At 35.0% G+C, this 25,236-nt stretch overlaps 1 protein-coding gene across 1 annotated transcript in view; it reads right to left on the bottom strand.

The window, feature by feature from the left end:
* LOC133328208 (autophagy protein 5) overlaps positions 1–25,236 on the bottom strand; it is a 54,430-nt gene that overhangs the window by 17,018 nt on the left and 12,176 nt on the right. Inside the window, exon 3 of the mRNA XM_061536759.1 lies at positions 6,466–6,568. Within this exon, the coding sequence (XP_061392743.1) occupies positions 6,466–6,568 (103 nt within the window). The remainder of the gene's footprint in view (positions 1–6,465; positions 6,569–25,236) is intronic.

Raw genomic sequence — 25,236 nt, 5'->3', positions numbered from 1 at the left:
TTTCAAACAGGAAGCATTTTTTCTCTTTATATTGTTTTTGATATACAGCCTTATTCTGGATGTCAATTCCACGTGAATTTACTCGCTCGTCCCCTTCGACTTATTCTGAACTACATTTCCTGTGAATTTTTTCGCATTCTCGCTTTCGCCTTATTCTGAATGAAGTTTTGGTGCGAAAGCGAAACAAAAACAAAAGCAATACAAAACGCGAGTACAAAATTTTCTTTCATTTTTCCTCTCTTTATATATATATATATATATATATATGCAAATATAAAATGCCATTGGAAATCCTATTGATAACGATGCATGCTGAACCAAATATTTTTGAGGCGAAATACAGACATTTTGGGTGAGGATCTGTCTCTCTGTCTCACAAGAAAAAAGTTTTAAAAATTATGGAAAAATTATGGAATTTAAATTATTAAATATAATAATGAAAGAAAAAAAAAACTACAAAAAATATTTTTTTTCCAAAATTATCTTTTGCATGATTTGAAGGAAAAAATAAAGGAGTAGGAGCAAAACATAACATAAGTGGCCACTTTAAGAATTTGGGGAGATAAAATATGGAAATTAAATAAAAAGGCACACAATTATGTAGTGAAATAATAAACTGCGAATAATTTAATTCAATAACAGATTTCTTCCTATTATTCGTTGTGTTTTTGTGTTTGTATTGTTATAAAGTTTAAATAACAATAAAAAGTAAAAATTTTTAATAAAAAAAAATCAATAAATAAAATATTGAAAAATATTACTCAATTAAATTACAATGGGACAACACACATTGCAACATAAATTACAATGTGGCAACACACATTACAACTTAAATTACAATATGGAAAAACGAATCATATTTTCAACCACCATTTTCGAAAACTCGAATCCGCATCTCGCATTTTTGCGAATTTTTTTACATGCGCGATATCTCCCTAGCAAATATCCAGAATAAGGCTGATAATTTTCAAAACGGTACACTGATTTGTGTTATTTTGGTATCATTTGATTTATCGTGGTTATATAGATATTATAAATTAATGTTTGTAACGTAATGTTTGTTTCTAAGTAATTAGTGTAAACTTAAATTTTTTATTTATATTTAACTAGCAGACCCGGCAAACGTTGTTTTGCCTTATCAGAATTGCATCAATATGGGGTTGGTAAAAATTAACGAATTCAATGAAAATATATTTCATATTATTATTTTATTTTTTTTTAATTATTTTTTTTTCGTTTTATATTTTATTATTTTTTCGTTTGACTCCCACGGGCTTTTCACGAAAACAGGATATGTATGAGTCGGTTTCGGAATACTTAACGTCGGCACACGCCGATTAAGCACCCAATCTCTAATCGGGCAAAACACAAAGTAGCTATCTATCGCGCCATCTGCCGGAAGTACTTGAAATTAAATACAAAAACACTACTCACGCCCCATAGAACATATTCGTAATGTTTGGTCAAAATCGGTGCAGTAGTTCTTGAATTATGGTGAAAAACCACAAAAAAACTAAATATTGCGACATCTGTCTCATCAAACTAAACAGAAACACTCCTCACGCCCCATAGAGCATGTACATACAATTTGGTCAAAATTTGTGCAGTAGTTTTTTTTTTTTTGTGTTTAGCGATCACGAACATACATGTAATTTTTATATATATAGAGTTTATATTTAATGAATGAAATGAAACCATATATCAACGATTTTGTTCAATATAATAAACATCATACTTTTAAGATTTGTTTGTAATGCCTAAAATTTAAACCTCCAAAACTTTTGTGTGAATGGATCAAATATTTAAATCGCGAAAGGGAAATGTTTGTAAACCGAAGTACCAATTTACTTCACGTTTTACAAATTTGTATTTGTTTACTGTGCCCGTATATTTGAACGTTTCTATCAAAAAATCATACTCAAAACTAAATAATGCTAGATGATAGGATTAAAAACTCAAGAAACAATAAGACTTCTAATGGAAGCTCAATTCCCACCGAGCACATTGAGAACTGATGATGCAACGATAATAAGGGAGAAAGGATTGGAGAACCCTAAAATTGACGAGTTAATGGTACGTGGTACGGTACGGTTGAAAAGATTCTCCCCATTCAATGCGGTAGGGTCAGACAACATCTTTCCAGCTTTATTACAAAAAGAGACGGACTGTTTATCACCAAGCTTAGCAGTACTTAACGCGTATATAAGGTTTGCGTACACTCCAGCCTCTTTATGTCATCGAATTGTTTCTTCCACCTAGACTTAACATTCTCCAGAGCATATCTAGAATCCAGCATTATCTACTTCCATGGCACCAGAAAGCTTTATAATCTTTCTCCGAAACTATGACAGCACTGCATTTTTCCTTTCATTATTGGATTGAATTACTCTTCTCGATGAGGGAATGCTTTACTTACTGTAACTGCATAATCAGCTGTATTCTTTATTGTAATTGCTGAACTTGTTCCCGCAGGTTCACAGAAAAATGCTGCTGCTGCTGTTCCACTAGCTCTGCTACCTCTTGTTTTTCGGGTTCTTCTTTCAATTTCTGCATGAGACCTCCGCATATTTCATGCACGTTCATGATTCTGTCCCATATGTTGTCCTTGAAGTACATGTCATTATTTGGAACTTGAACAATGTCGGCACTGAAACACTTATCCTTAGAGCCCTTTCGAGTTGACCATGCAATCATAGCCTGGAGCAGCCAACTGTGGCCTACAGGACATAACCAGCAGGAACACAGTTTCTTAAGGACATTGAGGGATTTAAACCCGTCAGTTTTGCAGACGAAATTACAATACTTCTGAGAGAAAGAAATCCAAAATCACTATGTAGAAAGGCCGAAACGACGTTAAACATCATTTCTAAGTGCGCGTGGCCAAAGGGCCTTAACGGGAATCCCGACAAGACAAAAATAGGACAGTATGAAGAGCCCACGTTACATAAAATTATAATCATATCAAAAAAATTAAATATTTGGGGGTCATTCTAAATGGGAAACGGATCGACAAAGCCCACTGAATATGAAATATTTTAGGACACTCGTTATTTTAGGGAAAAAGACATAGCTAAAGAATATATTGTTACGAATATAACTTTAGATTTAAGTTAATTCAGATGAATTCCGTTAATTTAAGAATTTGAATTGTAACGTAAATTTCTACTGTGCAGCTTATTCGAATAACTTCACAACAACAACTACTGTATAGATTTTTCTACATCCTTCCATTTCCTCTTTCATTGTCTATTTTGTTGTTGACGTACAATTCTTGTTAAACGTCATCATTGATGATCGCTTAATTCCTCTTTCTTTGTTACTCCCTCGCCTGTGGGCGAATCCAACGGTGGGGAAGTCTCTTCAGTAGCTGCCAGGGTTGACGATTTCAGAGACATGCTGGCTAAAATGTTTGAGGAAAATTCCAGAAAGTTAGTAGAAAACACGAGACGAATGTTCGAAGAGAATTCCAGAAAGTTAGATGAAAATTCGAGAATAATGAACGAGAAAATCGAGAATGGAAGGAGAGTGGAAACCGTGGAGGTCCAAATTACAGAGTTGGATAAGAAAGTGCAGTCGGTTGACGAGAAGATTCTGTCTGTGGATGAGAAATTTCTGGTCCACGACCACAGGGTTACGAATCTGGAGAAGAAAATGTCAGAACTGGAAATTAAGGGTGGTCCGGTGCGAGTTCCTGATAACACATTCAATGTTTTCAAGTTACAGTTCGAGACAGTGGCTTCTAGAAATTCGTGGAACGACAGCGACAAAGCGGTTGCACTACTTCTGGCATTGAAGGGCAGTGCTGCTGATGTTATGCAGAGTTATCCTGTCGCTTCTAGAAACAACTATGAAGATGTTATTGCTGCACTGGAACGTAAGTACGGTGGCGAACATAAACAAAACATCTACCTTATGGAATTAAGGGGAAGAGTACAGAGGGCAAACGAGACGTTACAAGACTTTGCAGCTGAGGTGGAACGTTTGGTGCTAATGACGTATCCAGGAGAGAATCACCCATTGGTGGACCGTATGGAAATCGAAACCTTTGTGAATGGCATACGTGATCCTGAGATTAAGTGTGCAACATATGCGTCACCAAAAGCGTCATTTGCCGAAACTGTGTCGTTTGCCCTTGCCCAAGAGATGGCAAGAATAATTGTTAAGCCCGAGACCCACAAGATTCGCCAACTGGAGACCGAATGTTGCGAACCCAAATCTCTAGTTAACTTGATCGAGGACGCCATGAGGCGGGTAATAGAAGAAACAAAGTTAGTAGGGATGACTAAGCCCAGGGTTAGATGCTACAACTGCGATAAAGCAGGTCATATTGCGCGCGAATGCAGAGCTAAGCGCAAACGATCCAGGTCATCGTCACCACCTCCAACGAAAGATGGTAGAAGAGTGGCTCAACAGTCCACCAATGAGTCACCGTTAAACAGAATCGAGCACAGAAAAAGCGGAAAACACGGTAATGCTGATGCCCTGTCTCGTCGGCCATGCAAGGTAGAATGCAGGCATTGCTCAAAGGCTGAGAATAAAGAGAATATCGTTGATGTCCGACTATTGCAGTTTGAGTCGGGTGAAGATTGGTCGACGGAACAACGAAGAGATCCCATTCTGGGCAAAGTAATTTCGGCCATAGAAACGGGCAAGCGACCTAGTCGCAAAGAAATTACCTCCGAAAGCCCTCTTTTAAAATCCTATTGTGCCCAGTGGGACAGTCTACTTATAATAGATGGTTGCTTATATCGCAAATGGAAAAGTGAGGAGGTAAATCCCACCGGAACTTCATCGTCGTCCCAGACTCCAAAATAAGAGATGTCTTGTCGGGGTTTCACGATGAGCCAAGTGGGGGACATCTTGGCATAGCAAAAACCGCTGAAAAGGTAAAGCAGAGATTCTACTTGGTCGGCTGTCAAAAATCCATTGCCGACTGGATCGCCAATTGTGAAAGGTGCATAAGAGCTAAAGGTCCAACACGGAAGAGTCGAGGCTACATGCAGTAGTATAACTCAGGAGCCCCTTTGGAAATATAGCAATGGATGTAGCTGGACCGTTCCCAATAAGCGACTCTGGGAACCGGTATGTCTTAGTGGTCATGGATTACTTCAGTAAATGGCCAGAGGTTTATGCTATCCCAAATCAAGAAGTCAGGACAATTGTGGATGTGTTCAGCAAAAATTGGATTTGTCGCTATGGTGTTCCATCTGAGGTTCATTCCGATCAAGGTAGGAATTTTGAATCAGCAATCTTCAAGGAAATGTGTGACTCCTACGGAATCAAGAAAACCAGAACGACGCCCCTACATCCACAATCAGATGGCATGGTGGAAAGATTCAATCGCACCCTGGAAGAACATCTACGGAAAGTGGTGGACAGTGGGCAACGAGACTGGGATGAGCATATTCCAAAGTTTTTACTGGCTTATAGATCGGCCATTCATGATTCCACATCCCGGACCCCAGCCAAAGTTCTGTTCGGAAATGAATTAAAGCTACCTGGCGATTTGATATTCGGTGCTACCCCAAACGACGATGTGAACCAAGATGAAGACAGTCAAAACTCTTTTAGTAAAATCCACGATGCAGTTCGCCATCGAGGGGCAAATACCGATGGGTTTCAAGAAGGGCAAGTGGTACTATTGTTCAATGCACAACGAAAAAAAGGACTATGCCCCAAATTGCAAACGCACTGGGAAGGACCCTACAAGATTGTCACGAAAATTAATGACGTCGTATATCGCATCCAGAGGAGCGACAGTCCCAGGTCGAAGATGAAAGTTGTACATTTGGAGCGGCTGACCCCCTACGGAACGGGAACTGTGCCTATTCGGGACGAACAGGCTTAAGCGGGGGGCAATGTTACGAATATAACTTTAGATTTAAGTTAATTCAGATGAATTCCGTTAATTTAAGAATTTGAATTGTAACGTAAATTTCTACTGCGCAGTTTATTCGAATAACTTCACAACAACAACTACTGTATAGATTTTTCTACATCCTTCCATTTCCTCTTTCATTGTCTATTTTGTTGTTGACGTACAATTCTTGTTAAACGTCATCATTGATGATCGCTTAATTCCTCTTTCTTTGTTACTCCCTCGCCTGTATATGTGTTGTTGTTATTGTTCACTCAATGTAAGTTTGTATGTGTTTGCTGCATTGGTAGATTGTTCGTAATCTAGGTGTTACCAGATCGTCTAGAAACTTCTGTAGCGACAGGCAAGGCTCATATAAATAGGGGAAATGGAAAGGCAGTGAGTCAGTTGTGAATCAGATCGCGAATTGAAACCGCCAAGTAAAGTAAAGTGCAAAGTATAGTTGTGTCAATAAAATCATTGTAATATTCGTAATCAGAAAGAACCCGCGTTTTATTTAGTACGAACTGTATTGGGAAATAAAACACCGTATACACGGGATTAAGTAAAATCAAAGAACGTAACAATATAAACAATGAAGTGCTTACTTTGTGTCAAATTTTACCAATGTATCTTCTGGAAATTTTGAAAAGTGTATTGTTAGACACCACGGTTGACTTCCCTCTTCTTGAAACAAATCGTATAGAATTCCTGAAAAAAATAATAAAAATTGTAATATTATTAAACGTCGAAATACACATTCCAATTGAAAAAGCCCTCGGTCACTGATAATTGCTACCCTCTATTTATCAATGAAAAATTTTAAATTTTTATTGTTTTGGGACCAATATTCAGAGCTGACAAATTAGCACGTTTAGTGCTAGGTTTTGCATTTTAAACACTTTTTATATCAAAAAAATTATAATAAAGCAACTAGCACACTTTTAAGAATTTTTATTTGCATTAGTTCCGTTCCAGAACCTAAAAGAATCTACTCATTTTACATGTTTTGCAACTTTTTACTCGAAAACCGTTCCTCAACCCACAATACTGGTAAAATATTGACTCAAATTTAAGAGAGCAGAAAACAAAATGGCGTTCTCTTTGTAAACAGGATGCCTACTTCTGATTGGCTGTTATGTTGATTTTGAATTATTAACTTGCCATCTTACTAGATTTCCGTTCCCGAACTTTTCAAATTATTTTGTACTCTGAGAGTGATTTTGAAATGTTTCCCTTTTACTAGATTTACTTTTCTAGATTTAGTACTTTTCGGATACTTGTCGTTCGAATGTCCAAAAAACCCTATGCTACATCTATTCTACACTCCATAGCTAGGAGTTCTATCTATATCGGTTCGCCAAATACAAATGCACCACATTTAGTACTTTTCGTATCGTTCTAGCACGACTTTCCAAAAACCCAGCTTTATCTGACACGTTTGGACCAAGAGTGACCCCCAGTGCATATGTAAAGATTTTATCTTCAGCCGTTTCGTCTGGGTGTTGATTAATCGTTAAGTCAGTCAATCACGTTCTCTTTTATTTGTACAGATTTGTTTAATTTCATCTTTATTTACTTTGTAATTGAAGCCAAATTACAATATAATGGCCAAATTATATGTAATTACAAAGAATCCACCTTAAATCATAGCTACTCTAAAACAAATTCTTATATATATAATATGTTAGATATTTTAAACATGTTTAAATCTGCATTACATCATGACTACTCAAATATCATAAACAGTATTTAAACAAGTTATTATAAATAAATTATGTAATTACAAATGTAATTACTTTTAAAACATTTTGAATGTAATTATGAATGTAATTTTAAAAACTTCGTGACATCATGGCTACTCAAATATAAATTATTAAATAAAAATTGATAAATACAATACATTGAATACTAGTAGAGCTATTACGTATCTTTAAAATGATAATCATTTTATGTAAATCAAGTAAGGCAAAATCATATAAAGGATTTAAAATATGTATAAAAAATCAGATCAAGTTTTCGTAATAATGTTGAAGAAGTTTTTTCCTGAATAAGTTATAGGAAAAACAGAAAAGCTTTAAATTACTTGGAAGTATATTAAATAAACGAGTTACTCTAACAGTAAACGATTCATTCATATGGGGGCCAATTCTTGGTATGATTAGTTGATTTAATCGAACCGAATGACTAAAAGTAAAGTAATTTGTTAGAAACAAAGGTGATTGTTGTTTAAACACTTTGTAAAATAACACCAATATTCTGTAATTGACAAAATCGTGAAATGAACAACCGAGAAAGCGATATACATAGGGGGAAATATGATCGTACCGTCTTCTGGAATATAGGTAGCGCATAACTCTGTTAAAACCTAGCTGCAGCATACAAATATATATATCATAAGTGCCCGAATTAGGGTTTGGGAATTCTCGAATTTTTTTAATTCCCGGGAAATCGGGCATTCAAAATTTTTATTCCCGGCTACCCGGGAATTCTCGGGACCTTTCACAACCTTTGTAAGTTAAAATATTAAAGGGTAAGTGTTTAATTTGAAATATAATTTTATTTGAATTAAAGTAAATTCTAATCCATCGTTATATCTTGTTCACTACCTTTATATACGTCTTTGAGTATTTCGTACTAAAGACAAAAAGTAGTAGCAAAATCTAACGAGTAACTATGTCAAAGCGCCGCTTTGTGATATCTTAGCTTTTAATTACACTCGTTCTTTGGTTCACGACCAAAAAGCATCAACCCCTACATGTAGCAAATCTAAATCTACGTTTGGAAAAAAATCTAAACAATTGTGTTATTTCTTTATTTTCATATTTTGCAACAACGCAAACATTGCTCCGTTCGAGTCGGATTCTACAATCAACCTTTACAAGGAAAACCTAAAACGACAACGTCGTCGCAAATATTGGTCCAATCGATTGTACAGATTTATTTAATTTCATCTTTATTTACTTTGTAATTGAAGCCAAATTACAATATAATGGCCAAATTATATGTAATTACAAAGAATCCACCTTAAATCATAGCTACTCTAAAACAAATTCTTATATATATAATATGTTAGATATTTTAAACATGTTTAAATCTGCATTACATCATGACTACTCAAATATCATAAACAGTATTTAAACAAGTTATTATAAATAAATTATGTAATTACAAATGTAATTACTTTTAAAACATTTTGAATGTAATTATGAATGTAATTTTAAAAACTTCGTGACATCATGGCTACTCAAATATAAATTATTAAATAAAAATTGATAAATACAATACATTGAATACTAGTAGTGCTATTACGTATCTTTAAAATGATAATCATTTTATGTAAATCAAGTAAGGCAAAATCATATAAAGGATTTAAAATATGTATAAAAAATCAGATCAAGTTTTCGTAATAATGTTGAAGAAGTTTTTTCCTGAATAAGTTATAGGAAAAACAGAAAAGCTTTAAATTACTTGGAAGTATATTAAATAAACGAGTTACTCTAACAGTAAACGATTCATTCATATGGGGGCCAATTCTTGGTATGATTAGTTGATTTAATCGAACCGAATGACTAAAAGTAAAGTAATTTGTTAGAAACAAAGGTGATTGTTGTTTAAACACTTTGTAAAATAACACCAATATTCTGTAATTGACAAAATCGTGAAATGAACAACCGAGAAAGCGATATACATAGGGGGAAATATGATCGTACCGTCTTCTGGAATATAGGTAGCGCATAACTCTGTTAAAACCTAGCTGCAGCATACAAATATATATATCATAAGTGCCCGAATTAGGGTTTGGGAATTCTCGAATTTTTTTAATTCCCGGGAAATCGGGCATTCAAAATTTTTATTCCCGGCTACCCGGGAATTCTCGGGACCTTTCACAACCTTTGTAAGTTAAAATATTAAAGGGTAAGTGTTTAATTTGAAATATAATTTTATTTGAATTAAAGTAAATTCTAATCCATCGTTATATCTTGTTCACTACCTTTATATACGTCTTTGAGTATTTCGTACTAAAGACAAAAAGTAGTAGCAAAATCTAACGAGTAACTATGTCAAAGCGCCGCTTTGTGATATCTTAGCTTTTAATTACACTCGTTCTTTGGTTCACGACCAAAAAGCATCAACCCCTACATGTAGCAAATCTAAATCTACGTTTGGAAAAAAATCTAAACAATTGTGTTATTTCTTTATTTTCATATTTTGCAACAACGCAAACATTGCTCCGTTCGAGTCGGATTCTACAATCAACCTTTACAAGGAAAACCTAAAACGACAACGTCGTCGCAAATATTGGTCCAATCGAGCCGGATTGTTTTTGACAAAAACTAACCGTCTCCTCCTTTCACGAAGGAAAATATCGACATCGTCGAGAACAACAACTACAAAGATCCACGATCACCACAATTCAATAATTGTATTTATTTTAAAACATAAAATTCGAACAACACAGGTATGTACACTGTCATGGTACAATTATAAAAGGTAACAGCAAATCCCAGCTGATTTGATTCCAACGTAATACTAGTGTCAATATGAATTTGACAAATTATGTTTTTAAAAATCACCCAACAGGAAAATTGGGAACGCATACAATTTGAAATTGTTCTTTATTAATGTGCTCCCGTATTCAATTTACTCAATCTGCCTGCTGGGAAAGTTTGAGGAAGCAAATCTTTCTTGAAGGAATTACTCGCTATTCCCAGCATTGTCATATGTGTTACACATATATATGACAATGGCTCAATTAAAGGAAAGATGTGGAAGCGATAGAAATATAAATTTGATAGATTTTCATTCATGTTTTTCAATTTTTATTTAGAGGATTCGAAAATATTCCATTTTCAAAATAAAAATAATTTGATGATAATTTGTTTGTTTTTTGTTTACATTTTTCTGTCAAATGAGTTGACACTAGTAGAACTTACAACAACAAATTTCCATGTGGTTGTTGTATCGTTTTTTTGTACAACAACACTTGCTGTTACCTTTTATTATTATATCCATGGTACACTGTTTAATTTATTTTTTCGAAATAAAAAAGTGTCATACGGTGAGATTTGTATTGAGATTTGTTCGTGACATCATGGCTACTCAAATATAAATTATTAAATAAAAATTGATAAATACAATACATTGAATACTAGTAGTGCTATTACGTATCTTTAAAATGATAATCATTTTATGTAAATCAAGTAAGGCAAAATCATATAAAGGATTTAAAATATGTATAAAAAATCAGATCAAGTTTTCGTAATAATGTTGAAGAAGTTTTTTCCTGAATAAGTTATAGGAAAAACAGAAAAGCTTTAAATTACTTGGAAGTATATTAAATAAACGAGTTACTCTAACAGTAAACGATTCATTCATATGGGGGCCAATTCTTGGTATGATTAGTTGATTTAATCGAACCGAATGACTAAAAGTAAAGTAATTTGTTAGAAACAAAGGTGATTGTTGTTTAAACACTTTGTAAAATAACACCAATATTCTGTAATTGACAAAATCGTGAAATGAACAACCGAGAAAGCGATATACATAGGGGGAAATATGATCGTACCGTCTTCTGGAATATAGGTAGCGCATAACTCTGTTAAAACCTAGCTGCAGCATACAAATATATATATCATAAGTGCCCGAATTAGGGTTTGGGAATTCTCGAATTTTTTTAATTCCCGGGAAATCGGGCATTCAAAATTTTTATTCCCGGCTACCCGGGAATTCTCGGGACCTTTCACAACCTTTGTAAGTTAAAATATTAAAGGGTAAGTGTTTAATTTGAAATATAATTTTATTTGAATTAAAGTAAATTCTAATCCATCGTTATATCTTGTTCACTACCTTTATATACGTCTTTGAGTATTTCGTACTAAAGACAAAAAGTAGTAGCAAAATCTAACGAGTAACTATGTCAAAGCGCCGCTTTGTGATATCTTAGCTTTTAATTACACTCGTTCTTTGGTTCACGACCAAAAAGCATCAACCCCTACATGTAGCAAATCTAAATCTACGTTTGGAAAAAAATCTAAACAATTGTGTTATTTCTTTATTTTCATATTTTGCAACAACGCAAACATTGCTCCGTTCGAGTCGGATTCTACAATCAACCTTTACAAGGAAAACCTAAAACGACAACGTCGTCGCAAATATTGGTCCAATCGAGCCGGATTGTTTTTGACAAAAACTAACCGTCTCCTCCTTTCACGAAGGAAAATATCGACATCGTCGAGAACAACAACTACAAAGATCCACGATCACCACAATTCAATAATTGTATTTATTTTAAAACATAAAATTCGAACAACACAGGTATGTACACTGTCATGGTACAATTATAAAAGGTAACAGCAAATCCCAGCTGATTTGATTCCAACGTAATACTAGTGTCAATATGAATTTGACAAATTATGTTTTTAAAAATCACCCAACAGGAAAATTGGGAACGCATACAATTTGAAATTGTTCTTTATTAATGTGCTCCCGTATTCAATTTACTCAATCTGCCTGCTGGGAAAGTTTGAGGAAGCAAATCTTTCTTGAAGGAATTACTCGCTATTCCCAGCATTGTCATATGTGTTACACATATATATGACAATGGCTCAATTAAAGGAAAGATGTGGAAGCGATAGAAATATAAATTTGATAGATTTTCATTCATGTTTTTCAATTTTTATTTAGAGGATTCGAAAATATTCCATTTTCAAAATAAAAATAATTTGATGATAATTTGTTTGTTTTTTGTTTACACTTTTCTGTCAAATGAGTTGACACTAGTAGAACTTACAACAACAAATTTCCATGTGGTTGTTGTATCGTTTTTTTGTACAACAACACTTGCTGTTACCTTTTATTATTATATCCATGGTACACTGTTTAATTTATTTTTTCGAAATAAAAAAGTGTCATACGGTGAGATTTGTATTGTGATAAATAATAAATCAATAAACAAAGCCGTCGGTCGTTTACAACGAGCAATAACACATGCGCATAAATGTCCGTCCGTTGCCGTCGGTAAATTACATTGCTAAAAAACAACATCAAGTGTCATCCCCACACATTTGTTTACAACAACAAAATCAAAACAAACACAGAGATATTTTTTGTATTTATTCTCTCATCTATTTTATTCATTTTCGTGTTCCACATAATTTTTATATATTTCATTTTTATTGTTGTGCTTTTCATTTATTCTTCTTCTTGTTTGACAAACAACGAAGAAACAGAAAAACAATAACAACATCACATGAGAGAGTGATTGTCATCTCTGTTGATTGTTGCCACCCGTCACTATCACATGTGACACATTATTGGAAACATATGATCAGTTTCCTTAGAGGTGTTCACACGTCCGAATAAATTTGATGAATATTTATAAAAATATTTGTGTGCCGTTTTCTGATATTTTTCGAGTTGAATCCTTCGGATATCAACTAAAAATAACTTTAAATTGTGTTTTTGACATAGTGCACCCTACATTTGACAATATTTAACAAATATATTAATTTCATATAAATAATATTACATATTATATTTATAAAAAAAATTACATATTTATTTCTAAATAATTTTTCTTGGCAATTGTTATCTTCGATACTTTGCCATTGTTGACGTATATTATACGATACACTGCAATAAATTTGCGAAAAATTAATACACTGAGAGAAATTTTAGAGAAATTTAAAACATTTTTCTTAAAGTTTCTAAATTTTTGCTGGTTTTAATCACGATAAACCACATTTTTGTTGTATCCACGATACAATATAGATAAAAGTTCACGACTTTTTATAAATTCAGTGTATTTTCAACATTTGATTTACAGCATCACGTGCTATTTTCTAATTTCTTTTGAAAATCTTCATTTATTTGTAGATTTTCATTTACAATTGTTGACATCACGTGCCAATTTTCAACGAAAACTCTTACTTCCCCATATTTTTCTGAAATTAACTTCTCTATTTCAAAATGCCAGTCACCCCTCTAGATTTATTCATCCGAGCTACTGATGCTTTGGTTAAATTTGACGCCAAATTCAGTTCCCCACGGGACGAAGAGCTCGATGTCTATATTTTAGAACTACAGGGAGCTGAAGTCCAAAGGTTATGGGACAAGGTAGAAACAATGTTCGATAAATGTCTCAATTATTTGACAGAACAGATGTCTTCAGAGGCTATCACAAAATTGCGTCACACTTTGGGAACAACGCTTTGTCTTCCTGGGACGATTTGGATAAGTTTCTTACAGAACGTATCCAAACTCTTACCTGTCTACGTGACATTCGTGGCATTGATAACGTCAATCAGCCAAGTAGCAAAAAAGTTCGTCCACATTTCATGAATCCTGGCACGAATCGAACCCCTCCTTTTAATCGAACATCGCTTAATTCTTCTAGGCAATCTCCATCATCTCCCAATAAGTCTTGCATTATTTGTCCACGACAAATGCATCACCTACCTGCATCATCCCGTCCTGTCGATATATTACTTGGTGCACTTACGTCCTTCTCTTTAGGGTAACATTTGGGCGACTTTGAGCAAATTATGCTCCCTTCTATCCATACTCCCTTTTATCCATAGGTGTCGATAGTAACTAAAATAATTGTGCTAGGTTAGTTTTCTCACGGAAAAAATAAACATTACATCGCCTACACTTTTTCCTATATACATGCTACGCAAATGTATATTCTACGATCTACATTCCGGGACATCGTCCCAATTGGCTAGTGTTACTTTTTTAATACAAATTTAAACTTTTTTTTTTTTGTTTTTGCAAAATAGTCAGGCTGAATCTCAGTTTGTTGTTTTTATAAAAAACAACTATTTATTAGTGGGGAATGTATGGCATTGTTTGCCGAGGGGTAAGGCAGGGAAGACTATAGTTTCGGATCACGCCACTGATCCTCATCAGTTCCCTTAGTTTTTTGTTGGGATATTCTCCCCAGAAGCTATTGCTTCTATACAAAAAACCTTTCATACCCAAATGTCTCTTGTAACAAAGCGAAGTACTTAGCTGACCAACGACATAAACTGCATGAGAATTTCGCTGGAGCCTCACTTCGAGGTTAACAAGGCATTTACAAACAATACCACACCTTTCCCACTGTTGTGTGTTGTCACATCGCGACAAATGCACACAACGACTTTGTTGGTGTTGCTAGTATACAGCAACAAACCAAACAGTTCAACCGTGCCTGCGTCTACAACTTCAGTAGTGTTGGCGGTTTATTTGGGATACCATTTGTATTTTGTTTTTGCAAAAAAAAAAAAAAAAAAACAAATAAACCGCCAACACTACTGAAGTTGTAGACGCAGGCACGGTTGAACTGTTTGGTTTGTTGCTGTATACTAGCAACACCAACAAAGTCGTTGTGTGCATTTGTCGCGATGTGACAACACACAACAGTGGGAAAGGTGTGGTATTGTTTGTAAATGCCTTGTTAACCTCGAAGTGAGGCTCCAGCGAAATTCTCATGCAGTTTATGTCGTTGGTCAGCTAAGTACTTCGCTTTGTTACAAGAGACATTTTTTTGTATAGAAGCAATAGCTTCTGGGGAGAATATCCCAACAAAAAACTAAGGGAACTGATGGTTTGTTGCCCCTCGGCAAACAATGCCATACATTCCCCACTAATAAATAGTTGTTTTTTATAAAAACAACAAACTGGGATTCAGCCTGACTATTTTGCAAAAACAAAATGCAAATGGTATCCCAAATAAACCGCCAACACCAAGTTGTAGACAAAGTCGGTTGTGTGCATTTCGTTGTGTGCATTTGTCGATGTGACAACACACAACAGTGGGAAAGGTGTGGTATTGTTTGTAAATGCCTTGTTAACCTCGAAGTGAGGCTCCAGCGAAATTCTCATGCAGTTTATGTCGTTGGTCAGCTAAGTACTTCGCTTTGTTACAAGAGACATTTGGGTATGAAAGGTTTTTTGTATAGAAGCAATAGCTTCTGGGGAGAATATCCCAACAAAAAACTAAGGGAACTGATGAGGATCAGTGGCGTGATCCGAAACTATAGTCTTCCCTGCCTTACCCCTCGGCAAACAATGCCATACATTCCCCACTAATAAATAGTTGTTTTTTATAAAAACAACAAACTGAGATTCAGCCTGACTATTTTGCAAAAACAAAATACAAATGGTATCCCAAATAAACCGCCAACACTACAAATTTAAACCCTTTACGCGAGCAAGATTCTATCATACAGTCCACCACTCTCCCAGAGTCATACATTTAAAATTATACTTCCGGTCACTTTCAGTTTCTTCTATTCATTTGCCACGCAAATGTCTCAGAACTGTCCTACGGGTTTACGACCTCTTATATTTATTCTAAATCCCATAATGTTCTGCAGGCATATTTGTGGAATCGAATCATATATTGATGTTACGCTTCTTTCATAATTACAAATACATCCACTTCGTGGAAATAACGTTGAATAGTAGAGGTGCACTCGGGATTTTCATACGGAAAACGGTACTATATAAAAGTTGTTGCGCAAATAATTATCATAGTCCATATCTCGAGTCGTCTTTTGCCACCTCTTTACTTTTTCGCGTAATGAAAAATGACCATTGATGGTCGCGATAGAGTCGCGTATTATGGGACTATGATAATTACAAAACGACCTACGGTTTTTACTGGTCATTCTGGCCATACATTCATTAATTATAATCCTCATCGTTTCGGTATCACATCTCTCTATTTTCACAGAAGATGGAAAATTTAGGTACGATGACTGCGGTACGATATTGAAGACGACGTCCTCATGTTCGATGAAGAAAGGGACTTCAACCATACAGGTGTCCCCATCGCCAACGAGTCCATGCCCTTCGGGATCTTATGAAGCTGCTTCTCCATCGGAGGAAAAATAATTTAAAGTCCGTCTTCGACGGTCCTTGAAGTTCCTTCAAGAGAAACGGTGGTGTCGCCACCTCTTTCGACACACCGTCGAAAGAACGTCGTCGACGGTCCCTGAAGTTCCTCCAGGAAACCCGGTGGTGTCGCCACCGAAAGAGCATGCATAATGTTGTTCCAACAAAACAATTGGTTTGGGACATATCGAGAATCATTGGTTTGGGACATATCGTTGCTCCTTCGGAGCCCATGTCCGTGCGGCTTAAAGAATATCATGCTGGCTTGCAACTTGCGATTCTCGGTTCAACGAAGCTGCGACGGTCAGCATGATACTAGGCCCAGAGGTTTAAAACAAGAATAAAGCCACAAAACTTATTCTAGCCCTGGTTTCCATGTAGCATTTCATCACCAAGCGATGGGCAATCTTCAATTGCCTAGCCGCAAGACTCGCCGAGTCTTTTGATTATAAAAAAGTTGACGGATCAGATCTTGACGAGACATTGCACGATCCTGCTCGTCGAGCAAAACTTTAGCCATAAAATGTTTTTTGAAAAAAAAAAGAGAAAAAGAAAACAAACGAAACATTACCTACATATATTCATTTTGCAACATAGCAAGATGTTGCAACGCGGGCAATGTTTAATTTGAAATATAATTTCATTTGAATTAAAGTAAATACTAATCCATCTATATATCTTGTTCACTACCTTTATATACGTCTTTGAGTATTTCGTACTAAAGACAAAAAGTAGTAGCAAAATCTAACTAGTAACTATGTCAAAGCACCGCTTTGTGACATCTTAGCTTTTAATTACACTCGTTCTTTGGTTCACGACCAAAAAGCATCAACCCCTACATCCTGTAGCAAAGGTAATATTAATTGTTCCAAGAACAATTCAATAAAACAATCCAAATCTACGTTTGGAAAAAATTCTATTCTATTATTTCTTTATTTTCATATTTTGCAACAACGCAAATAGTAGGAATGATATTACGTTCTACGTCATTGTACAATAACACTTAAAAATAAATAATTAAGAAGTATTTTAGTACATTGTATTAAGAACTATTTGTACACATTAACAAACATATGAAGAGTTTTTATATTGTGCCTTCAACAGGTTGCTTGATATACTGTTTCTTATGTTGATGTCAAAAAGTCCAACAATTGGAAATATTGTCCCACATTTTATAGACTTTTACTCACTTCAGTAGTGTTTGGCGGGTTATTTGGGATACCATTTGTATTTTGTTTTTGCAAAATAGTCAGGCTTAATCCCAGTTTGTTGTTTTTATAAAAAAACAACTATTTATTAGTGGGGAATGTATGGCATTGTCCGCCGAGGGGTAAGGCAGGGACTTTTACTCACTTTATATAAAGCTTAATTCTTAAAAAAACTACAGTGACAAGTTTTTGATCTTATAGGGGTTGACTTTGCAATCATTTTAATTTAATTTCAAAGCATGTATACCTTTGGAGTATCTTCATCACTACTAGATGACCAGATTCCAATTTAATTCAGATATAAATTTTAACTTTAGTTTATATATAAATTTTAAGTCACGTCGGTCGCGTATTAGTCGATGGAAGTTTGTTGATCTTACAATGTTTTCAAGACAGCATCAACAATAATTTAAATGTATGACATGATTCCAGCAAAATAACCCGTCAATAGGATTTAGAATAAATTTTCTAATTACGTTCGCCCTATATGAAACAGACGCTACAACGTGGATTTCAAAACATAATTCCAGCATCTTTCTTCTATCATTTTCCTATTATAAAAGTCGGTTTTAAAATAAGCATCTTCCACTTATACACACATTATAATCTCCCCTTGTAGTTATTGTATTATCGATAACAAATAATACTACGAATGGATCAACGGATCCATTCTGTTTATGCCATAAGCATTGAAATTTTTAATTCCGTATTAATATTTATTTAAGCGGTGTACACACTATCATTTTTGACTGCCAATTTTGTTATCGATTACTGACTGTCCAACAACCATAAATATTTTTGTGGTTGCCTGATGAATGACAAACATGTGAGGCCACACTATCAAACAAGCAAAATTTGGGCAAGAGTGCCACTCAAAATGATAGTGTGTACACCGCTTTAGAAATACAATTTCCCGTCTTCCCGGGAAATACTATCGAGAAATCCCGGGAATATCGAAGTCAAAAAAATCGGGAATACCCGGGACGAGAATTCCCGACCCCAAACCGTAGTCCGAATACACCTCTAAACTGTAAAGAATATTGGGCATAATAAGAGCATATACCGTATTTTTCGGTTAATTGCACATCAAAATTTGCACAATTTTTTACTCAATTAACGGAAGAACCAATTATCCGATGCCCTCTTAATTGAACTGTTGGTTCAATTACAAAAATCATGCATAATTGGGCGCAATTAATATCTAATGTTATTGTCAAATACAAATTAAAAACTTACGCTTTCTCGTGGGGTTTCCTTAGCAATAAACATATGTTTTCAATTAGTAGAGAGGTACCCTAGTGTTTTTCATAAACGATGTCAAATATGTATGTATAACCAGTAAGGAAGGTAATAAAGTCGGACTGGGCCGAATATATGATACCCTTCACCACTTTGATGTATTCTACATATGTATCCTAACAGACGTCGCACTTCGAAAGTACATTGACATGAAGAAATTGAACGAACTTAAATATGTGATCTTTATCTATCTATATTTATGTGAATCGACTAACATCAATCCATACATATACCATTCTACAACCTAGGTTAATTTTCAAATTGGAAATTTGGTGCAGCATTTACCTAAAACCGGACAAAAATATATATGGGAGCTATATTTAACTAATAACCAATTTCAATTAATCTTGTCAGAGATTAAGTTATGTTAACTTCAGTACATGGTACAAAATGGTGTGCCAATTGGACAAATTCTGGGAAATTCGCACACAACATACATAAAAACGGAAGAAAGTATATATGGAAGCTATATATAAATTGTGACATTGCACATTGACTGTATATATAGTTTTACTTTGCATTTAAATTTGTCATGTGGGATATAGGAAATTTTGAATTAAAAGTAGGCAAAGCGAAAATAATTTTTAAAAATAAAGAAAAAATATAGAAAGGGAAAATTTTGTAAGTTTTGGATTATTAATTGAATAGTCACCTAAGAAGCTAGACGTCATAAAATATAAAAAAAAATTGGAAAATTTGATTTTTCGAAAATTTTGTTTATTCCGGAAAAATTTTATTTTTGCCCGTTGGTGTGCTTTGGAAAATAAGAACATACGAAGACACGTTATTGGGCCCAATCCTTATCTTGAACTGGTTAATTTGGCAATCCAAGATCTATATATTCTAATTCTTTGGTTGATGGACAAATGGGTCATTTCAATTGCAAGATTTGGATGTTAACTATCTAAGCTGATATTTCATTCGGAACAAGCATCTCATATCTTAAATCATTTGTCTTAACTGAAACCACGAGGATTTGCTTTTAATTTGGAGGATAATCTAATTTGGATTAAATTAATTTGGAGGATAGTCAAAGAAAATATTGAAGAACAATCTCCAACTATAATTAATAAGAACTCACATTCCTACACAATAATCAATTAATCGTGGATGGTGAAATGAAATTTTAATTTAAAACATTGTAGTAAGTCGGCATCGAAATCCAACGTCAACAGGCCTGAGGACTACATAGGATTTATTTGGGTAAGTCGGCAAAAATATATGTTTTCATTTCATATCCACGAAACCATATCACACGTTTCATTTGCGTTTTATTAATACATTTTTATCCTTGATTATAAATTTACATAAAAAAACATATTTAACAAGTATTAACTTGACATCTTTATTATTTGATTATCCTAATTTTTTTTTTATTAATTATGAAACAATATTAACGATACTCACTCATTGTTGAATTCTGTTTAAATAATATATGTTATTAAATATACGCGTTATTTTATTTAATATGAAACAGTAAAGAAGTTGATTATGCCGCGAAAGGGAAAGGAGTTCGAGTAGGAGATACTTTAGGGCTGATTGAAAAATGAAATGTCAGCAGGAAGGGTGGGTAGAGAACTTGGAGCAACGCACTTATACCTCATGTTGCTCCCAATAAATTAACGCCATTTACAGTACTACATTTTTACTCACACACACTCACACATACACATAACAAAAGCTACCTTAAAACTTTACTTTTATGCGTACGTATCCGACTCTATCTCCAAAGGAAAAAGGACTGCCCCAGACTGAGCACGGCCGGGGCCAGAAGGTAGCAAACTCTGGAGGAGATTGAACCAGAAGGGCGGATCGTCACATAAATTAAATGGCGCCCAACGTGGGGCCTCAACGGCTAAGCAAATATTGAAGAACATATGTCATCTACTTTATCCGTTGAGTTCCATCACTTATTAAATGTAGATATAGAATCTTTGTAGAATCTCAAGAGCGGATTTTTCGTTTTTTGGAATTATGGGATATGTATACCCTTTGAGATATGTCAACATTTCCACACATAAACATACATACACAAATTTTAGATAAGAATTTCATTGGAATTTTGGATTTGAGCGCTTGTGCTGAATCAAACCAATAACATTATTTCTAAAATTCATATACACTTATTTTATTAAAATTGGATTCAAAGAGTGAGTCGGATTTAGAGGCTGGCACTGTGTCTGTCTTATACCCTCACAATTTTTGTTTGGAATACTCATTCCTGGGAAGATTTTTGTATCTGGAATATATTCTGGAAACATACCTTAAGAATGACATTCGAAGTTAATGGTGTTAATTAAATATATTTAATAGTATCTCTTGAAAGAATTCCCTTCTCCGGTAGCGGCACTTTATTGGATTATTTGAGCTTATTAAGAGAGTCTCGTGTATTTGTTATTTGAAAATATTGTTGAAATTAATTGTATTAAGATTTGAAAATGCCTGTTACACGAAGTTTTGAAGATCTGACAGCAGAAGATTTGGAGAGGAGTAATAACGTGTCTTTTGTTGTCAATGGAGAAGAGGAAAGTAGACGTATGACAAGGTCACAAACTAGAAATATTCGAGGTGATTCAGGAAGATCGCGTAACGAAGCAGTGGATGTTCCCACGTGCACCTCAAATGTAATACATGATAATGTGTTTCGTAGTATGCTTACTGAATCTCTTTCCACTATGAGGAGAGAAATAACAGCATCCATAACAAATGAACTGGGAACGATGTTATCAGAACTTAATTTAGGTCAAAATCCGAGAGATAGATCTAATAACCCAATCCTTGATAATCAACCAATATTGACCACAAATAGGCCTAGTGTACCTCCTGATACATCCGAAAAGGCAATGAGTGTAATAAGGAACTGGCGATTATCATTCACAGGAAAAAGTAAGGATATTTCCATCGACGAATTTATATATAGGGTTAATATAATGACTTCGAACACTCTTGGAGGTGATTTTAATTTATTATGTAGATACGCACATTTGTTATTTGACGGAAAGGCTCTAGAGTGGTTTTGGAGATACCATCGCCAAAATGAGAGCATTGTGTGGTCCGAACTTTCGACTGCTTTAAAGAAGCAATACAAGGAATTCTACAACGACTACGATATTAGAGATGATATCCGTCGTAGAAAACAAAGACAAGCCGAGTCATTTGATGAGTATTGCGATTCCGTGTTGGAATTATGTTATAGACTTCAAACGCCAATGACCGAGGAGGAATTGTGTGAAACATTGCTACGGAATTTAAGAACAGAAATTCGTCACGAATTGTTACACGTCAGTATTAGTAATGTAGCAGAGTTAAGGAAAGCTGTTAGCAAGCATGAGAAATTTGTAGGGGATACTCAAGCTATAAATCGTTATAGACAGTTCCGAGATAAGGGTAAGGTAGCACAAATTAGTGAGGAAGTATATGTGGGGGATGACGAAATACACGGTGGAGATTTGCTAGAAATACAAAAACCAATTCTTTGCTGGAATTGCGGAGAGAATGGCCACAAATACAAGGAATGCATGAGGGACAAAAAAATATTTTGTTACGGTTGCGGACAAAAGAATACATATAAACCTAATTGCATTAAATGTAATGAATCGGGAAACTCCAGGAAGGATGTCCCTCAACTAATGAGAGGACATCCTCATGTGTCATCAAAGAAATAAATATTACAACAAACGTGGAAGACAGTGAGGGGAAAGGAACAGCATATGGTTATCAATGTGAGCTGGTTCCGCAGGATCTTTTACGAAATAAACAAGGAGATATTAACTTAAGTTTGAAGAAAATAACCAAATCAACACGTAGTGCGGTTCGAATGAGAAACTTTTGGGATAAATTAAAATCATTTAAAAAATTCACAGTAGCATCAATAGTAATGAAAGATAATGACACTAGACCATTTTTACCATTATCTATTGAAGGGAAATTGTATTTTGCACTGTTGGATAGTGGAGCAAACAAGAGTGTAATAGGTGGAAATTTGGCTGAAAAAGTAGAAAGCCTTCACAGTTTTAAGAATTGTCACGGAAGCGTAAGAACTGCGGATGGCCAGAAACAAAACATTTCAGGCCTAGTAAATTTGGAATTTTTATTTCAAAATCAGGAGCATTCATTTGAATTTCTAGTAATCAAATCTATCAAACAGGATGTAATATGCGGAATGGATTTTTGGAACAAATTTAAAATTTCTATAAATGTTACTAAGGAAATTGCTGAAATCAAAAGTCATAGTGCAGATTCGGATTTTATAGATTTGACGCATGAACAAAGACAGAAATTAAACGCTGTTGTCGATATGTTCCCAAATTCGGATAGGGAAGGTTTAGGTTGCACAAATTTGGTTGAACACAATATTGACACGGGGGACGCTAAACCCATCAAACAAAGATATTATCCTATATCACCAGCTAAAGAGAAAATATTGTGCACGGAAATTGACCGGATGTTATCGCTAGGAGTAATTGAGGAATGTCCACAATCTCCATGGTCTTCTCCTGGAGTATTAATTGTGAAGCCTGATAAGGTCAGGTTCTGTGTGGATAGCAGAAAATTAAATGCAGTGACTGTCAAAGACTCTTATCCGATACCTAATATTGAAGGTATACTGTCAAGATTGCCAGCTGTTCACTACATTTCAAAAGTGGACTTAAAAGATGCCTTTTGGCAAATTAAGCTAGATGATTCCTCAAAACCAAAAACCGCATTCACAGTTCCAAATAGACCCCTTTATCAATTTACGAGAATGCCATTTGGGCTCAGCAATGCACCCCAAACTATGTGCAGATTAATGGACATTGTAATCCCATATAATTTGAAATCTCGCGTCTTCGTTTATTTGGACGATTTGTTGATAGTATCCGAGGGTTTTGATGAACACTTACAACATCTCCAAGAAATAGCTGTGCGTATGCGGAAAGCGAATCTTACTATTAATGTAAAGAAAAGTTCATTTGCAATAAAAAGAGTGAAATACTTGGGATATATTGTAGGTGAAGGATCACTGAAGGTTGATCCAGATAAAGTTAAAGCCATATCCGAATTCCCTAAACCAAGTTCGTTGCGCACACTCAGACAGTTTTTGGGAATGATTGGGTGGTACCGCCGCTTCATTGGGGAATTCTCAAAGTACACTTTCCCATTAACAGAACTATTATCCAAGAAAAAGTCATTCAAATGGACTGAAGAGGCACAAAATGCGTTTGACTTGTTAAAATCAAAATTATGTAGCGCACCTGTTCTGGTTCATGCGGATTTTAATAAACCATTTGTGTTACTCTGCGATGCTAGTATGGTAGGAGTGGGAGCAGTTTTGGCTCAAGAAGACAGTAATGGGATTGAACGACCCATTGCATATATGTCACAGAAGCTTACCAAAGCGCAAAGAAATTATACTGTAACGGAATTGGAATGTTTAGCTGTAGTTTTGGCCATTAAGAAATTTCGTGCATATATAGAGGGGCACGAGTTCAAGGTCGTGACAGATCACGCTAGCTTGAAGTGGCTTATGCGGCAGAGCGAATTATCAGGACGGTTGGCCAGGTGGGCATTAAAGTTGCAGGGTTTTCAATTTACAATTGAGCACCGAAAAGGCAGAGAACATATTGTACCAGATGCCTTATCACGAGCTTTTCTAACTGCCAAGGCAATTTCGGATGTACAAATAGAAGTATTACCCAGGTTGGATATGGATTCTGAAGCATTTTGTGGGGAAGAGTATACAAAATGGCGTGACATCCTTAAAAAGTCCGAATACCCAGACTTTAAGATAGATGGAAAATATATTTACAAAAAGATTTTATCGTCGAATGAAAATGAAATTGTTAAACACTCCTGGAAGTTGGTAGTACCAAAAGAGCTGAGAAATGATGTTATATACGCTGCTCATAATCAACCAAATGCGTCTCATTGTGGCATTGCAAAAACCATCGAGTTGATTCGACGATACTTCTATTGGCCAAGACTGGTGACGGATGTGAAGGAATACAT

The sequence above is a fragment of the Musca vetustissima genome, unplaced genomic scaffold (assembly GCF_032173495.1).
Source record: "Musca vetustissima isolate MV318-11 ecotype Yass unplaced genomic scaffold, APGP_CSIRO_Mvet_v1 utg4278, whole genome shotgun sequence".
Lineage (NCBI taxonomy): Eukaryota > Metazoa > Arthropoda > Insecta > Diptera > Muscidae > Musca > Musca vetustissima.
The sequence above is the reverse complement of the archived record's forward strand: the minus strand, read 5'-3'. Positions and strand labels throughout refer to the sequence as shown.